At 37.4% G+C, this 13,896-nt stretch overlaps 1 protein-coding gene across 6 annotated transcripts in view; it reads left to right on the top strand.

Moving 5' to 3' along the window:
- ITPR2 (inositol 1,4,5-trisphosphate receptor type 2) overlaps positions 1–13,896 on the top strand; it is a 529,604-nt gene that overhangs the window by 36,374 nt on the left and 479,334 nt on the right. For all 6 annotated transcript variants that reach the window (XR_013522736.1, XM_054238248.2, XM_078339073.1 and 3 more), the window contains one exon: positions 8,762–8,832. Coding sequence is in view for 1 of the 6 variants with exons in the window: in XM_035256016.3 (XP_035111907.2) it covers positions 8,762–8,832 (71 nt within the window). In the remaining 5 variants the exon portion in view is untranslated. Of the gene's footprint in view, positions 1–8,761; positions 8,833–13,896 lie in introns of those variants that run through there.

Here is a 13,896-nt window from a genome sequence, read left to right on the forward strand (position 1 = left end):
CAGTGAGGTTCAGTAAGTAGCATAAACACAGCTGGTCAAGGATGAGAAAGTCAGGGTTTTTCTTCTACTGTTGCTTCTAAATGCAGGTGAAGGAGGGAGATGAATTTTGGAGGGGGGAACCCTGCAAGAGCTGAGGCAAGGGTCTGAGGCCTCAGTCTGTTTTCATATTAATATTGAATTAGAAAAGAATTAGAGATATAGTTACATAGTTATTCCTATATATAATCATAAATAACATAGCTATACACATGTAATCATAAAACTATATGTATATACAATCATATATTCTTTAATTTTAGTAATAAGTCTCAGGTCATGAAATATGGAACTGAAGTGGCATTGGGAAAGAGGTGACCTTAAGGCAAGATGCTCTAATCCTCTGTCACACCCACATAAGGGCTGCTGGAGGGTGCCTCGGCTCTGCAGTAGCATCAGTGCTGTGAAAACACCTGCTGTTCAGCCAGCTAGGGAAGGAGATGTCCAAAATGGCCAAAATGTCTCCTTCCTCGGGGGAGTTAAGAGAAAAGTCCACTCTTCCAAGCTCTTGTGGTAGGCCTGGCAGCTGTCAGGGAGGCCCGCAGACATCTGGGGGCTTAATTGTCTCTGTGTGATCCCGTGCTTCAGCGGTTACGCTCCATGCCTACTTTCATGTTCCACTTCCGCACCTGGTTCCTTTCTTTCTTCTAAGATAAGAATTAGTAATAGTAACATAAATTTTAACATCCTTGATATTCTTGACAAGTATGAAGAAAAGTGCTGATGCATTCAGTTTTCTCCTCCCCTCAGCTGCTTAAAAATCCTGAGCCCCTGTCTCCAAGACATGGAATTTACCTGACCCTATCACTGACTACCATTGCCTTACTGTATCTACCCTGCTTCCTGCTTTGTGCTCAATTAAAGTCAGAGTTTCTAGGCACTTGGGGCCAGTGCTGCACTCCACACTTTGGTTGGCAGTGGAGCCCTGGGCCCAAACTCTCTTTTCTCTATCTCTATGTTTTTTGTTTTTATTTTCACAGTTTCTTGTCTCCACACCTGTAGAAAGGGACTCACAGGACCCTATAGGGCTGGGCCCTATATTGAATGACATGCCAGGATTGTGGGGGTCTGTGGTAGATTGGTGGGGTGGAGAGACAGTTCAGGTGAGAAACCAGAAGATTGCAGCTGAGGAAGAAATTTATATAGTCAAGCAGAGTGAAAACCCCAGTGTTGAGGGATAAAGTTATCTGTGATAAAGTTCTGAAAGTTATTTTAAAGACAATTTCATGATGCTTATGAACCTAACCACCATCTTAATCCCCTCTCTATTAAAAACTTTTAGTAATGTCCAGTGTGGATGCCCCATCTTCTCTCTTTCCCCAAATTCATTTTATTTAAATGTACTTCAGAGCCATTTTGTTAGAAATGAACTATATCACTTAGTGGTAAATAGATCAGATATACATGGTAAACAAACATCAGGAAAATAATATGCTTATTTTTTAATGTATTCCAGATGGAAATACCACTTCTGGCTTCATAAGGGAAAAAAATAGAGCTAACATTTTATCAGTTATGTGGCGTTTTCTTTGTAGTTGTTGGAATAATGAGGGGTTAGAGACAAAGGAATTACTTGTTTTCTTTTAGAAATCCACTTAAAAATCTGATAGCCATATATTTTATATGTTAATTTTTTTAACCTCATGTGTATTCCTAAAATATATGCTGTTTAGTATGGCCTATATATGCATCTATATAATGGAATTATATAACATTATTTTTGGACTTGCTTTTTTTAAAGCTCAACTTTATGTTTTTGAGATTTTTAGTGTCGTTGCATGCAGCACAGATTTTTCTTTTTTTTGGTAGTTATCTATTGTATCAAATTATTCATTTAGTCATAACCCCTTTATCCATGTCACCATTGATGAAAACTTGTTTTTTTTCAGTTGTTGCTATCATAAACAGTGTTGCTTTGAACACCCTTGTTTGTAAATGTCTTCAGACGCAAGTTTGTAAGATTTCTGTAGAGCATGTATATGTCTAGAAATATAAATGGTGAATGGAAAGGTATGCCCATGTTCAACTTTTAAATGTCACATTTTTTTCCCAAATTGCTTGCTCTAATTTCTACTCCCTGTGGCAGTGAGTGAAAATTTGCATTGATTCAAAACCTTAATAACATTTAATATTTTTCCTACCTTATTTTTTTACCAATTTGTTGGATGTGCAGTAAGATTTTAATTTGGCTTGAATTTTCTTCTGATTACAAATGAAATTGAACATTTGATCAGATTTTAAAAGATATTAGTGTTTTTTCAGGCTTATTCATGAGTTATTTTGCATTTTTCTGTTTGGTTTTCTTTTTCTTATTGATTCTTAGACATTCTTCATTTCTGAAAGTAAGCTTTTGTAGCAAATATCTTTTCCTAGTTTGCATTTTTCTGTTTGGTTTTCTTTTTCTTATTGATTCTTAGACATTCTTCATTTCTGAAAGTAAGCTTTTGTAGCAAATATCTCTTCCTAGTTGTAACTTAAGGGGATGCTATTAGTATTTATGGCTCTTTGTTTGAATGAGGAAAAAGGCCTCTGTTGGCTGCCCAGGCTGTTCTCTTGTGCAAACATACCATGACTTCTGGGCAGATGCAGTTGTGCCACTGTATGTGGCTTTTCAACAGTGGAACATAGACCACATTTCAGAACTGATTTTGTGTGCTGCCATCCTTATTTATTTTATTTTTTTTAAAGACAGAGTCTCACTCTGTCGCCCAGGCTGGAGTGCAGTGGCATGATCTTGGCTTACTGCAACCTCTGCCGCCTGGGTGCAAGCAATTCCCCTGTCTCAGCCTCTCAAGAGCTGGAATTACAGGTGCACGCCACCATGCCTTGCTAATTTTTGTATTTTTTGTAGAGACGGGGTTTCACCATGTTGACCAGGCTAGTCTTGAACTCCTGACCTCAGATGATTTGCCCACCTCGGCCTCCCAGACTGTTGGGATTACAGGCCTGAGCCACCATTGCTGGATGCTACCACTTTTTAAAATAATATGCTTGTACAAAAATGCACAAGCATACCAGTGGCCTTGTGCCTCTTCTGTCTCTTTATATTGTCCTTGGGTGGATGGAAGTCCTTACTTTTAATGTCGATAAACTTTTTGGTCTTTTATGTTTTGTCCTTATTGTTTAGTCAGGCTTAAATAATTTTTTTCTACTCTCCTATTCATGAGTATCATCACCCACATATTCTAAAAGTTTCATAGTTTTGCTTATCACATTTGAGACTTTAATTCATGTGGTGACTTTTTATGTGAAGGAGGGATTATGTCATTTTCCCCCCAAAAGACAACTAATTATCCTAACATCATTTAATAATTCATCCTTTCCTTACCTTAATATGTTTTGGTGTTGAGTTTCTAGGTATAGCAGAAATCGGGAAGGCATTATGGAAATTAATGGTGTTCGTGAAATACTTTGGTGTACAATACTGCTTTTTAATTTTAGATACTATAAAAATGGAATTATAGAATTATGAGATATTAAAGCTGGAATAGACATCTATGAAAGTCAATTAGCATTTCTGTAAAAAAATATTGGAGTGTCTGCTACATCTCTGTTATTGTGCCATGCATGTATACTTGCAGAGAACAGTATGCAGCATATATAAGAGAATACAAGTTCAGCCTAGTGGAACAGAAGGAGGGAGCCAAGTCTTTGGTCTTGTAGATCTGAGTCCTAATCTTGGCTTTGCTCTTGAGCTGTCATCCCCACCATATCATTTGAGCTCTCTAATCTGCAAGAGAAAAATGTTTTGCAAAATGGTTGGGTAATTAGTGATCATATGTATAAATACAGAGAGCAGTACCCTGCATGCAATCAGTGATTGACAGATCATAGTTACTATTTGATTGGAAAGATAAGACTAATGTATATGACATACTTATGAATCATCTTGCAAACTAGAGGATAATTTAAAATTACGATTGGAATTCTTAGAAGAATCTCCCATTGGGGAAATACAGCTTTAATCAAGAAACTTGAAGATATGTTCAAAGGATGGATTTCAGTTAATTTCTGTAGACTGAAGCCAGGTAGGAAGGATGGATTTCAGTTATGTTTCTGCACGTGAACAGCAGTACAGTGTCTTAAACAACAAAAACCTAGAAAATGCATAGAAAACTGCATTTTTTTGACTGTTGACATTTGTGAAAATAAATAAAAATATACTTTATTTTTAACAAAGATAAAATAGACCAAAGGTCCATCTTTATATTTATCCCTATTTTGTTGTAAATTCTGGTCTTTAGATTATAAAAGTTAACTGCCCTACTGGTGGGTGGAAGAACCTGGCTTATCAGTGGTACACATGAAAAGGACCTGGAATTATTGTTTACTGTAAACCCAATAAAAGTCAGAGGGGAAACTTGACTGCCACAGGAGCTACTAAAATTGTAGGAAGCATTTCTGCAAGTTTTGTATTTATTTATTCTGTAAGTTTAGTATTTATTTTTTAGAGCAGGTTATCTTGTCCTTTTTCAGAATGTGACATTTTTGATAATTTTCTAGGACAAATGTACATGGGGAATACTTCCAAATCTGTCTTCCATCTCCTGTTAGTCAACTGTTTATTGCTTCTAGTTATTTTAATGTTTATGTTAACTATCAAAAATAGCATTACTGATTTTAAATGTCACTTCAATCATTCATCAATTATTTATTTAGCACCATCTGTATTTTAAGCATAATGCTTAAAGATGGCCCTATAATGGTGAGCAAGACAGAAATGGGCTGACTCTCTTGGAGCTTATAATCATGTTGCATATATTTATATGAAATTATAAAATTGTAATGGGCTGTGATACAGTCTATTGGTAGAGGATAGCCTAGAGTATTGTGGGAACACAGAGCAGATACTCCTAATACATTTAAAGAAGGTTAGAGGGCTTTTTAAAACACACAGTCCTTGTCCTCAGAAAGTTTTATTCTATAGGTCTGGACAAAGGAAAGCTTTTTTTTTTCCTCCCCCTAACTCCCCAAATGATACAGCCAAATTTGGGAAACACTGATCATGAGTGGTTAAAATGAGCAAAATCATGACATGGTCTACATGAATTAACTAGGGATGGAATAGATCTATGTTTTTCAAATGATTTCTTCTTGTAGACCAAAGGTCAGTCTTTATATTTATCCCTATTTGGTTGTGAATTCCAGTCCTTAGGTTATAAAACTTAACTGCCCTACTGGTGGGTGGGAGAAGCTGGCTTATTAGTGGTACACATGAAAAGGACTTGGAATTATTGTTTACTATAAACCCAATAAAAGTCAGAGGGGAACCTTGATTGCCACAGGAGCTACTAAAATTGTAGGATGCATTTCTGTAAGTTTAATATCAGAAAGAAGGACAGAATAGTCCTCTGTACACTGCCCTCACTGGGACGCATCTAGACTCATGTGGATAGTCTCTAGGATCACAGGTGAGGGGATGCTGGCACTTGGGTGTATGAAGGATGCTAAACTCCTGGTAAATATCTACATGAAGAAGCACTGGAGAGAAATCAGCTTGTTCATCTCAGAAAAAGAAAACTTAGTCTGTATAGTCCCGGAAGAAGGAACTGGGAACAAGAGGGAGAGTTAATTGGAAAGCCAATATAATTTATTCATTGACTCATTTATTTATTTAACAAATATTTATTTAGCATCTATTGCACCTCATTCCAGTAGATGCCAAGGATATAATGATAAACAAGATGGATTTCTGACTTCATGAGCTTAAAATTTATTCTGACACTCAAGACAATTAGGCAAACACATGTAAGAAAATGTGATAAGTACTGGGAAAGGGAAGGCATTATTTCACCTCCATATAAACACATTTCTAATATGCTGTCAGAATGATGGTAAATGGTAAATACATTGGCCCTGGAAGTATTCAAGAAGAGGCTGTTGGGGATATTGCAAAAGTTGTTCCAGGATTTTGGCATTAAAAGTCAAAGAGGATTCCAACTACCATTAAAATCCTGTTTGACTTTTAATGCCAATGATCATATATGTCTTATAACAGATTCATACTCCTTGCATCTTCCTCCTCCTCCTATCCTTTTTTCCCTTCCATTCTGTTCAAATTCAATCCCAATTCTTTAAGTCTTCAGGATTAAATTTGTGATTTTCACAGACATTTTTGTATAAGGACTGCCTTTGTGATTTTCACAGATATTTTTGTATAAGGAATAGGACAAATTTTTAGAATTAAAGTCACTCCTAATTATTATGCTTTTATCTGGGCTATCAGATAATTGGGGATAGATATTAGTGTTTACATAAATACACTGTCATCTGATTTATAGCTTCAGTTCCCATTCACCTTGATGGCTGGTCCACACAGGTGGGGACTCAGTAGGATTCATAGGAGTCTGTATTTTTGTGGGAATGTACACGTACAAGGAATGAATAGAATATCAGTGTCATTTGTAATTTTTACATTATGTAATTTGTATGTGCTCTAAATAAGACTATGATTTTTTTTTAAATCATTGTATTCGAGTGCTTAACACGTGTTGACCAATTAGAAAAGCTGACCTTTTCCCACAGCACTTTTGGTTGCATCTTATGTGGTGATATTCTCACAACTATGGGAGCCTTTCAGATTCAGTGTTACAGTTGGACATTGTAGAAGTCTGGGTTTGCTTTCTCTTGAGCCAATGTGACTTACTGTTTCTAATAAATCAGTTTTTAGACTCTAAAAAGGAATTTCTTTCATGCCTGGCAGCTCTTGTAAAACCACATTTTAGTAAACCAGTGTGAATGAAGGATATATTAAAAAAAATCGAAGTAGAAACTGTACACCTTGACCAAATCAGCATTTTGTTTTGCAGAAATTGGATCCCACAGAAAAATCTGTTGACTTAGGAAGTGTCTGCTTCCAGTAACTAGATAAATGAAGAACCAAAAGTTTTATTTTGATTAGGATAACCATCCTAGTTCAACTCCTGTGTTGGAGTTGATGCATGCTAGTGAATCTGGTTAATACTTTTCCTTTTTTCTTTTTAATTGCAAAATTGAAGTTTGGGAATCTCCCTTTAAATGAATTCAAATAAATACATGTAATTACATTCTCACAATATTCTGGAAAAATTTTTGGGTATTCCCACCACTTAACCAATGGAGAAATAAGTTAGTGAGTCTGGTATTCAAAGAGATCTTTTTCTTTGAACAAGAGATTCATGTCTTCTGGCTCTTAGTTCAGAGATTCAGCTTCCCTATCTTGAAATTGCCCTAAAAATTGGCTTCTCATAAATATTTTAAGAGAGATTAAACACATTGTTGTAACTACAAAGACAATTTATTCATTTGACTTAGATTTGTTGAGCACTAGTTGTGTGTCAGGCACTTTTCTAGAAGGAGAGAATATGTGAAGACACAGAAGATTCTTGATTTTATTTGTCCACTAAATGGAAACTGCCAAAATTTGTACCAGGCACTTTAAAAATATCAAGTCATGGCTGGGCGCGGTGGCTCACACCTGTAATCCCAGCACTTTGGGAGGCCAAGGTGGGTGGATCACATGAGGTCAGGAGTTTAAGACCAGCCTGGCCAACATGGTGAAATCCTGTCTTTATTAAAAAACACAAAAACTAGCTGGGCATGGTGGCGAGCACCTGTAACTCCATCTACTTGGGAGGCTGAGGCAGGAGAATCACTTGAACCCAAGGCAGAGGTTGTAGTGAGCCAAGATTGTGCCACTGCACTCTAGCCTGGGCAACAAGAGCAAAACTATGTCTAAAAAAAAAAAAAAATCAAGTCATTTAATCTTCCTAACAATGCAGTGAGGTAGGTTTTTTTTTTTTTTTTTAGGCGGAGTTTCACTCTTGTTACCCAGGCTGGAGTGCAATGGAGTGATCTCGGCTCACCGCAACCTCCACCCCCTGGGTTCAGGCAATTCTCCTGCCTCAGCCTCCTGAGTAGCTGGGATTACAGGCACGCGCCACCGTGCCCAGCTAACTTTTTGTAATTTTTAGTAGAGACGGGGTTTCCCCATGTTGACCAGGATGGTCTGGATCTCTTGACCTCGTGATCCACCCACCTCGGCCTCCCAAAGTGCTGGGATTACAGGCTTGAGCCACCGCGCCCAGCCGAGGTAGGTATTTTTATCCTTATTGTTTAGGTATAAAGAAAGAGACATGAAGTCACCTAGCTAGAAAGTGGCCAAGCCAGAGGTTGAATGCAGGATAGGTAGTATAACCACCTACTCTATGGGCACTCCAGAAGCCTGATCTCATGAGCTTACACATTCCCTGTAAAACATACATACACACAGGAAAAAAAAGACAGGAAAATAAAAACTATGGGTAAACTGACCACTCTTAATATTTTGCTGTCTGTGTTCCATTCCTATATGTATGTGTAGAAGTGTGTGTGTGTGTCTGTGTTTGTGTTTAAGCATATATGTATCTTATTGATGTATTACCACTACATTTACAACATACTATAAACATTTTGCAGGCCGGTGCATTTTGTTTAATGTAGCTTTAAACAGCTCTACAGTGTTTCATGTCATAAGATATCTAACTAGTTTCCTACCACTTAATAATGTTTTCTATGTTTCAATTTCATAAACCTGGCTTTATATCTTTACAACCAAATCTTTTTACAGACCTGTGATTGTTAAAAAGTTACTTAATGAAGAATGGTAATAAAACTTTTGGTAAATATTTATGCAATATCCATGTACAGTCTATGATTTATGAATATGAGAAGGATGTTAACAATGTAAACATGCTTTTCCTTCTAGGTTAGTGGATGACAGATGTGTGGTGCACCCAGAGGCCGGGGACCTTGCCAACCCTCCTAAGAAGTTCAGAGGTAAGAAATACATATTTTTTAAATGTTTGAGCTAAGAGGGCGGATTATTTTTGTGTGTCAAAGTAAGTAATGTCAAAACTTTACTCAATGTGAATCTTTCAGATATAAATATGTTCACTGAAAATTCAACAATCTTTCCATTGTTTTACATATTAAGGGATTTATATGAAAGAATAGTTTCAATTTTTGTTTTGCTGGACAATGGCCTATCTGTTAAAAGGAAATTTCAGTAATTAACTGTGAAAGGCTACTTTTCAAGCCAGTAAATGCTGCTGAACAATATTTATTTATGTGCTTATGTGACAGCTGTATTATAAATGTTATAGTGTTTCATTGTTATCTTTTAAATTTATCTTTATAAACTCTTCAGGAGTGTGGCAATGATGTGTTAGCTTACTTTTTAAAATAGCAGTTTTGATGGTATGTAATAACTGACAGTTGTCTTAGAACTCCTAAGTATAGCTTTAGAAATAGCTTGATTAATTTCCTCAAATGAGAAATTGAAGCTAGTAAGAGATTGATGATAACTCAACTCCTACAAAAGAATGATTAATGGAATCTTTAGAGAATCACAGAAAGCTAAAACTCGTCATTAAAAGCTTGTCCAAATCAATTTCATAATTTGTACATACTTATAATACTAAAAATACTTTTAAAATTGCATTTATTTTGAACAGTGTATAAGCATTCACTCATAAAAGTGAAAAACAGCCTTTATAAAGAATTAAAAACTGGAGAGAGATGGAGGGATTCTTCAGAGCCACAAGTCCAAATCAAGATTGCCGCTTACTGAATGGAAAAGGGGAACAGTTAGCATTGGACTAATGTTGACTGTGTTTTATGCTCTGTGATAGGCATTTTATATACAATATCTCTCATGGGAATTTTTTATCTATTTCATTTCCCCTAGACTCAGATCCTTGCAGAGAAACTGACATGCACAAAAAAAATGTTCTTTGAGTTATATTGGTCACTTTATAAGAGAGCCAGACTTCTCCCCAAGTAGAGAAATTCACATAAGACTGACTGTGGAAGACAAATTACCCACTGGAAGCATCTGCAAAACTACTCAGTAGGGATACTTCCCTAATCCTGGGCAAGTGAGGTCTTCTTGCAGTAAACAGTTTCTACTGAGGATGGGCTTAGAATGAAGCTACTGTGCAGGTGACATGTAGGCTACTAATATTCAGGAAGAACCTGCCAGAGACAATGCAGGAAGTGTGTGTGAAATGATTCAAAGATAAGAGGGTAGAGACACCCTAATGGAAGGACAGATAGTATGAATAAAGGTAGATTCTGCCTGTAATCCCAGCACTTTGGGAGGCCGAGGTGGGTGGATCACGAGGTCAAGAGATCGAGACCATCCTGGTCAACATGGTGAAACTCCATCTCTACTAAAAAAAATACAAAAAATTATCTGGGCATGGTGGCGCATGCCTGTAATCCCAGCTACTCAGGAAGCTGAGGTGGGAGAATTGCTTGAACCCAGGAGGCAGAGGTTGCGGTGAGCCGAGATCACGTCATTGCACTCCAGCCTGGGTAACAAGAGCGAAACTCCATCTCAAAAAAAAAAGGTAGATTCTGAAAAGTATGAGCTAGCACATTGTGTAAAGATGAAGAGAGAATTAGTGTGCTCTGGAGGAGAGATCTGAGGAAACCACCCAGAATGCAGCAGAGAGAGATACAAAGAAGGAAAATTTGGGTGAGTCATGAAAAGCTTGGAGGACGGGCTGAGAAGTTCCCGCAGTGTCTCGCTGAATTCTAGAAGGAAAGGCTAGGGAGACTGGAATAGAGGCAATATGTGAAGGAATGTGGGTGAGAATTTACTAAACTGAAGGAAAACAGTCTTCCCCAGGTGGAAGAGGCACATTAAGTTCAGAGTAGTGATGGTAAATACAACCACATCCACCACTAGACACTCTTTGGTGAACTGTAGGGCATTGAAGAGAAAAGTTCTAAAAGCAAACCGGGACAACAGATCTGTATTTGTAGCAGGAAAAAGCATGAGGTTCAGGTTTTGACTGTACTGCTTGCTGGCTGTGTTATCTTAAGTAGGTCACCTACCTGCTTTGAGCCTCAGAGGACATCTTTCATTGGCTAGTGGGAGTAGACGTGGCTAATAACAAGAACGATGACTACCACACAAGGTTTTGTGAGCCCTGACATATTTCCAGAGAATAAATGTAAAAGTGTTTTAAGTCATTGTACAAATGGTAGTTAACCTTATGATAGAAAGGCATAATACATTTCCATTAAACATATTTGACTCAACCCGTATATGATTGCCTCTTCAAGAGCAGGATTTTATTTTCTTCTTTTTGTGTTTTCCAGGCGTAGTAATTTGCCCATTGTCTGTATCTCCCAAAATAGCCATTAGGTGCTTTTGGATGAGACACTCAAACTTTTTCTGGGATCATGTGATAAAACTTGGTTCCCAGGGGTGCTCACACTTCACAGGCATGAGCCTGGGCAGCCTTGCTCCTCTGTAGGTCCCCAAGGAAGAATGAATCTTTCAAAGATTAACATTTACACTTCATGACTGCCTTTCCTGTTTTCCTCTTTCAATCCACAGTGAGGTGAATTGTTTTAAATTTGCAAAGATTATTTTAGAGTATCTAAAGGAACCTGGGGTAACAGCTCTGTACCCACAAGGTAATAATATGCAGATACTTGGTCTCATATTATTCACTGGGCACTGGTTCAGAGCATGAATCACTTTTTCAGACACTCCATCCTTCTGGTGAAAGGCTGGCTTTTCCTGTAATCCAGTCTTTGAGATCATTATCCTTGCTAGTTTACTCTCATTTTCTACCTCCTGTTTTAGACTAAACCATTTATCTTACTACATTCATCATTGGAAAAAGAGGGTTCTTTCCTATTGGGAACTCAGGGTTCTCTCTTATCTTAAAGCCCCAGCCTTTTTTTCATGATGCATTGAACTTTATCCTACCAGAGTCCCAGAGAATTCCCTGAGCTGGGTTTGCCTCTGCCCTGGCCTTCTTAACAGACAGGAGCAGACAGTGCATGACCAGATGCCTCATCCTTTTGCATAGCTTGTCTTTATAGCTCTCGCCTTAGGCCACTCTCTGCGTGAATATATTTCCCCCATTCCTTTTGGCTTAAAAGCCGTTGCTGTTTCATAGATTTGCCTTCCAGAATCACCATCCCAGCATTTCCAGACTCCCCTGCCAAGTTTCCAGAGCACCCTCCCTTATTGTTACTTTTTAGATAAGGTGAAGAAACAATAGCATATCAACAGTTCAGCTGCACCTCAGTTCCTCTTGCCTCTGCCAGACAAATGATATTCTCAAATTAATTTGAAAAGATTTTTGTTTTTTATACTCATGCTATGATTTGTTCAAGTGAATCATAATATTTTACAGCTGGTAGGCAATTAAAAGTAAATCTAGTACAACTCCTCCAATTTTTTTGACTGTGGCAACAAAGTTCCATAGTGAAATGTTCTTTTGTCTGTGTCACATTACCTCACATGTGAACAAAGGAAACTAAGTTTTAACAAACAATTTCCAGAGGGTTATTTAAAACCTGGTAAACAACCATTTTTCAATAGGCACCATACTATAGATTGATATTAACAGAAGCAGTGCAGCTTTTTCTTATGTGAGTAAAATTTCTTTAATGATCAAATAATCTCTATAGACTGTAACATTTGAATAAATTTAGCTCTACAGAAGAGTTGCGAAGGCATACAGAGAATTCTCTTCTGCTCTCTTTCCCCTGTTGTTTGCATCTCACTGGGGACATTAGTCTAAACTAAGAAGTTATCATTTGTATATTACTAGAGACTACATTCCAGACTTCATTCATATTTCACCAGCTTTCCACTAAAGTCCTTTTCCTGTTCCTGATCCCATCCATGATATTTTGTTACATTTAGTCATTGTGTCTCGTTAGTCTGCTCTATTCTGTGACCTGGTCTTGGTCTTCCCTGGTTTTTCATGATCTTCATATTTGTGAAGAGTACTAGCTAGGTATTTTATAGAGTGTACCTTGTGTGTCTGTCTGATGCTTTTGTCAAGTTGGACTGGAGTTAAAGTTTTGAGAATACCCTAGAGGTTATGCGCCCTTCTCTCTGCTTCATACCAGAGGGCACATAATACCAACAGAGTTCATCACAGGTCTTATTTTTTGATGTACAATTTAATCTTCTTCCCTTTTATAGGGCAGTTATTTATAAATTGATTTTATATTCTTTCACTTTTTCCCTATTCCTTTCCACACTTCTCCCCCTTCTCTAGAAAACTCTTCTTAGTATTATTTTTCTAAAAGTTTGTATATTGATACATGTTCCATTTCTATTAGGAGAAGTCAACTTAAATCAACTTAAAGAGAGTTTTATGTCCTTCCTTACCGTCAGGGTGATAAAACATGACAGTAATGGAGAACCCATGGACCACTTTCTGGAGGATGGAGGGAAGAGAAGACAGTCCCTTCTCTTGGTTGATTAGGTGTTTTTTGGCATTGGGCTATTTGGTCTTGAAGGTTCTAGTTCTGAGGTTCTCTGATCATTTGTCACTTGACTATTTCCTAATGCACCAAGCCTACCAAGGGGCCACTTCTGGCAATCAACACTCAGTCATTTTGAAGTAATAAGTCAGAATGCTTCAGGAATTGGAACTAATATAGAGAGTTTCTTTGCTGCGGAATACAACACTAAAACAGGTAGTAAAAATCAGGGACTTGGGGGAAAATGGACAAAATCTCTTCTTTAGCTCAGTTCCTTTTCTTCAAGTAATTCAGGGCAGTCCTTTTGAAGACTGGGCCTAACCTTTTGTCTCTGCTCATGGAGATTACACACTCATGTGCATAAATGAAAGTATGTTCTTGCTAGGCAGTTGCTTTGACCTTTTACATAGTAGAACGAATGTGTCAAGCTTGTCTAACACAGTGGTTCCCTACTCTCAGCCCATGATGAATATTTGCTCCACCAGCTTAATAGTTGCTTTATTGAATTTCTTCAGGTTTGGTGTTAGAATACTTTTAGTTGTTGTTGTCAAAGACTGAAACTATTTCAGATTTGAAATCAACTAAGATTATTGAACA

Source organism: Callithrix jacchus, chromosome 9 (genome assembly GCF_049354715.1).
Source record: "Callithrix jacchus isolate 240 chromosome 9, calJac240_pri, whole genome shotgun sequence".
Lineage (NCBI taxonomy): Eukaryota > Metazoa > Chordata > Mammalia > Primates > Cebidae > Callithrix > Callithrix jacchus.